General features: G+C 42.6%; 1 protein-coding gene across 1 annotated transcript in view; it reads right to left on the reverse strand.

Moving 5' to 3' along the window:
• Window positions 1-1,785, reverse strand: part of LOC106527088 (solute carrier family 45 member 4) — a gene marked incomplete at its 5' end in the record, with an annotated part of 12,891 nt that overhangs the window by 5,400 nt on the left and 5,706 nt on the right. Inside the window, 3 exon segments of the mRNA XM_014021853.1 lie at window positions 493-744; window positions 857-1,003; window positions 1,092-1,759. Coding sequence (XP_013877307.1) covers window positions 493-744; window positions 857-1,003; window positions 1,092-1,759 — 1,067 coding nt within the window.

Raw genomic sequence — 1,785 nt, forward strand, 5'->3', positions numbered from 1 at the left:
ATCTCACGGTTCAATATTTTTTGATATAAAAAAAGAGAAATGCCCATGCCCTTTTTCCTTGTAATTTCTTAAAATTAATTATGAACATTTGTTTTAACTTCAAATGTACAGTTCTTAAATTAAATGTTGCTGAAACATCAAGTTTCTCAGTGGATCTGCGCTTGAAAATACAGCCTAGGTGGAGTAGTCGAACACAGATCCACTGATCCTTCAACACAGAGCATCTTCAGAAGACAAGCTGATAAAATAAATTTTAAAAGCTCTGTATGATTCGATACATAGTGTGTATTGAACTCAAAGCACTGTATTGAACGGTTTGATATGGGTACATGTATTGTTGCACTCCTAAATATATATATTTATATACATAAAATAGTGGGCAAGACAAAAGTTCCTGTGAGCCTAGAGTCTGACACATGCTCTATACTGTAAATTTTGTCTATATTACAACAGCAAGGGAAAAAAAAGGTTTCATTTCAAAATTGAGTTCACCTTAAACATGGAAAGCCAGAGAAGTTTGACAGTGGTACCCTTCTCTGGTTCACCCTCACTGCTGGAGCTCTCCRATGACAGGCTGCTTACAGACAGCTGCAAATCTCGCCGATGCATATGCCGCCGCTGGACGTCCCGTAGATCGTTCAGACTGCGGGAGGTGGTGATCGGCCGAGGACTCATTGCTCTTGTGTGTCGCAGTCGATAGCGTTGTGTTGCCACTCGACCGTAATATGAAAAAGTAAACGAGGGCTAAAGAGAGAAAAAAGCAGAGCAACAGTAACCTTGTTACGTGAACTTCTTAAACTATAATTTATTTATGAGTGTACAAGATAGTTTTATAAAATAACAACGAAAACTGTACTTGTCTGTACAAGGTAGGTGGGTGTGGCCGTGATGAAACTGAAGTGTTGGTTGTGCGATTTCCATGCTTGGTGGAGGTGTGGCCTTTTATTACATTTGTATGATTAGAGGAAGTCAGGCCGGYATTAATGCCTTTAGCAGTTTTGTCCTGCAGCGACAGAAAAGACAAAATAAAAACCATGAGACTGCAAAGTTCAATATCCACTGATCAAAACATTTATGGCACATGGTTCTACCTGTCTCTGATGTGCATCCACTGAGGCTGAGCTGGTCTGAGGGATACAAGGCTGACCATTTGTTGGGCCTTTAAGTTGAGGCAACACTGTTGCAGGCTCCAYGACCACTATCTCATTGCTAACTGAGGGCAAATCACCTGCAGGAGACGAGGACCCAACACTGTGGTCTGATGGCCTAAATGCATTCTCTAGATCTTCATGAGTCTCTGGTAAAAAGTGTTCAGCTGGCAAAAAAACTGGTCTGTCCAAGTCAAGGTCGGGGTCCAAGTCTATTGTAGCATCTGGCATGGCTAAAACTGAATCACTTTTACTTCGTACTTTCTCCACAGCAAGAAAATCCAGTTCTCTGTCCTCGAGATGGGCTTCTTTGTCATCTCGAGATGAGACATAAGCATCCTCCTCTGCAATTATGTCTAGAACGGGTGTGGTGTTCCCAACATGCCTTGAAGATGACTGACTGGACGACTCTTCGTCTTCTGTATCTTTAAGCCTGTTGGATGAAGCACAATGTCTCTCGGGGATGCTGAGCATGTGCAGTGTGACAGAAATAATGAAAACAACTCCCGCAAACAGGAAGAGGACCTGTTCTTGTGATTTGAACGCTCTGCCCAGGGCGGTGTCAGTCCAGTCAAGGCCTCCCAACATGTAACCCAACGCTCCTCCAAGCCCTGGAAACACAGATACAGCTATTATT

The sequence above is a fragment of the Austrofundulus limnaeus genome, unplaced genomic scaffold (assembly GCF_001266775.1).
Source record: "Austrofundulus limnaeus strain Quisiro unplaced genomic scaffold, Austrofundulus_limnaeus-1.0 Scaffold308, whole genome shotgun sequence".
Lineage (NCBI taxonomy): Eukaryota > Metazoa > Chordata > Actinopteri > Cyprinodontiformes > Rivulidae > Austrofundulus > Austrofundulus limnaeus.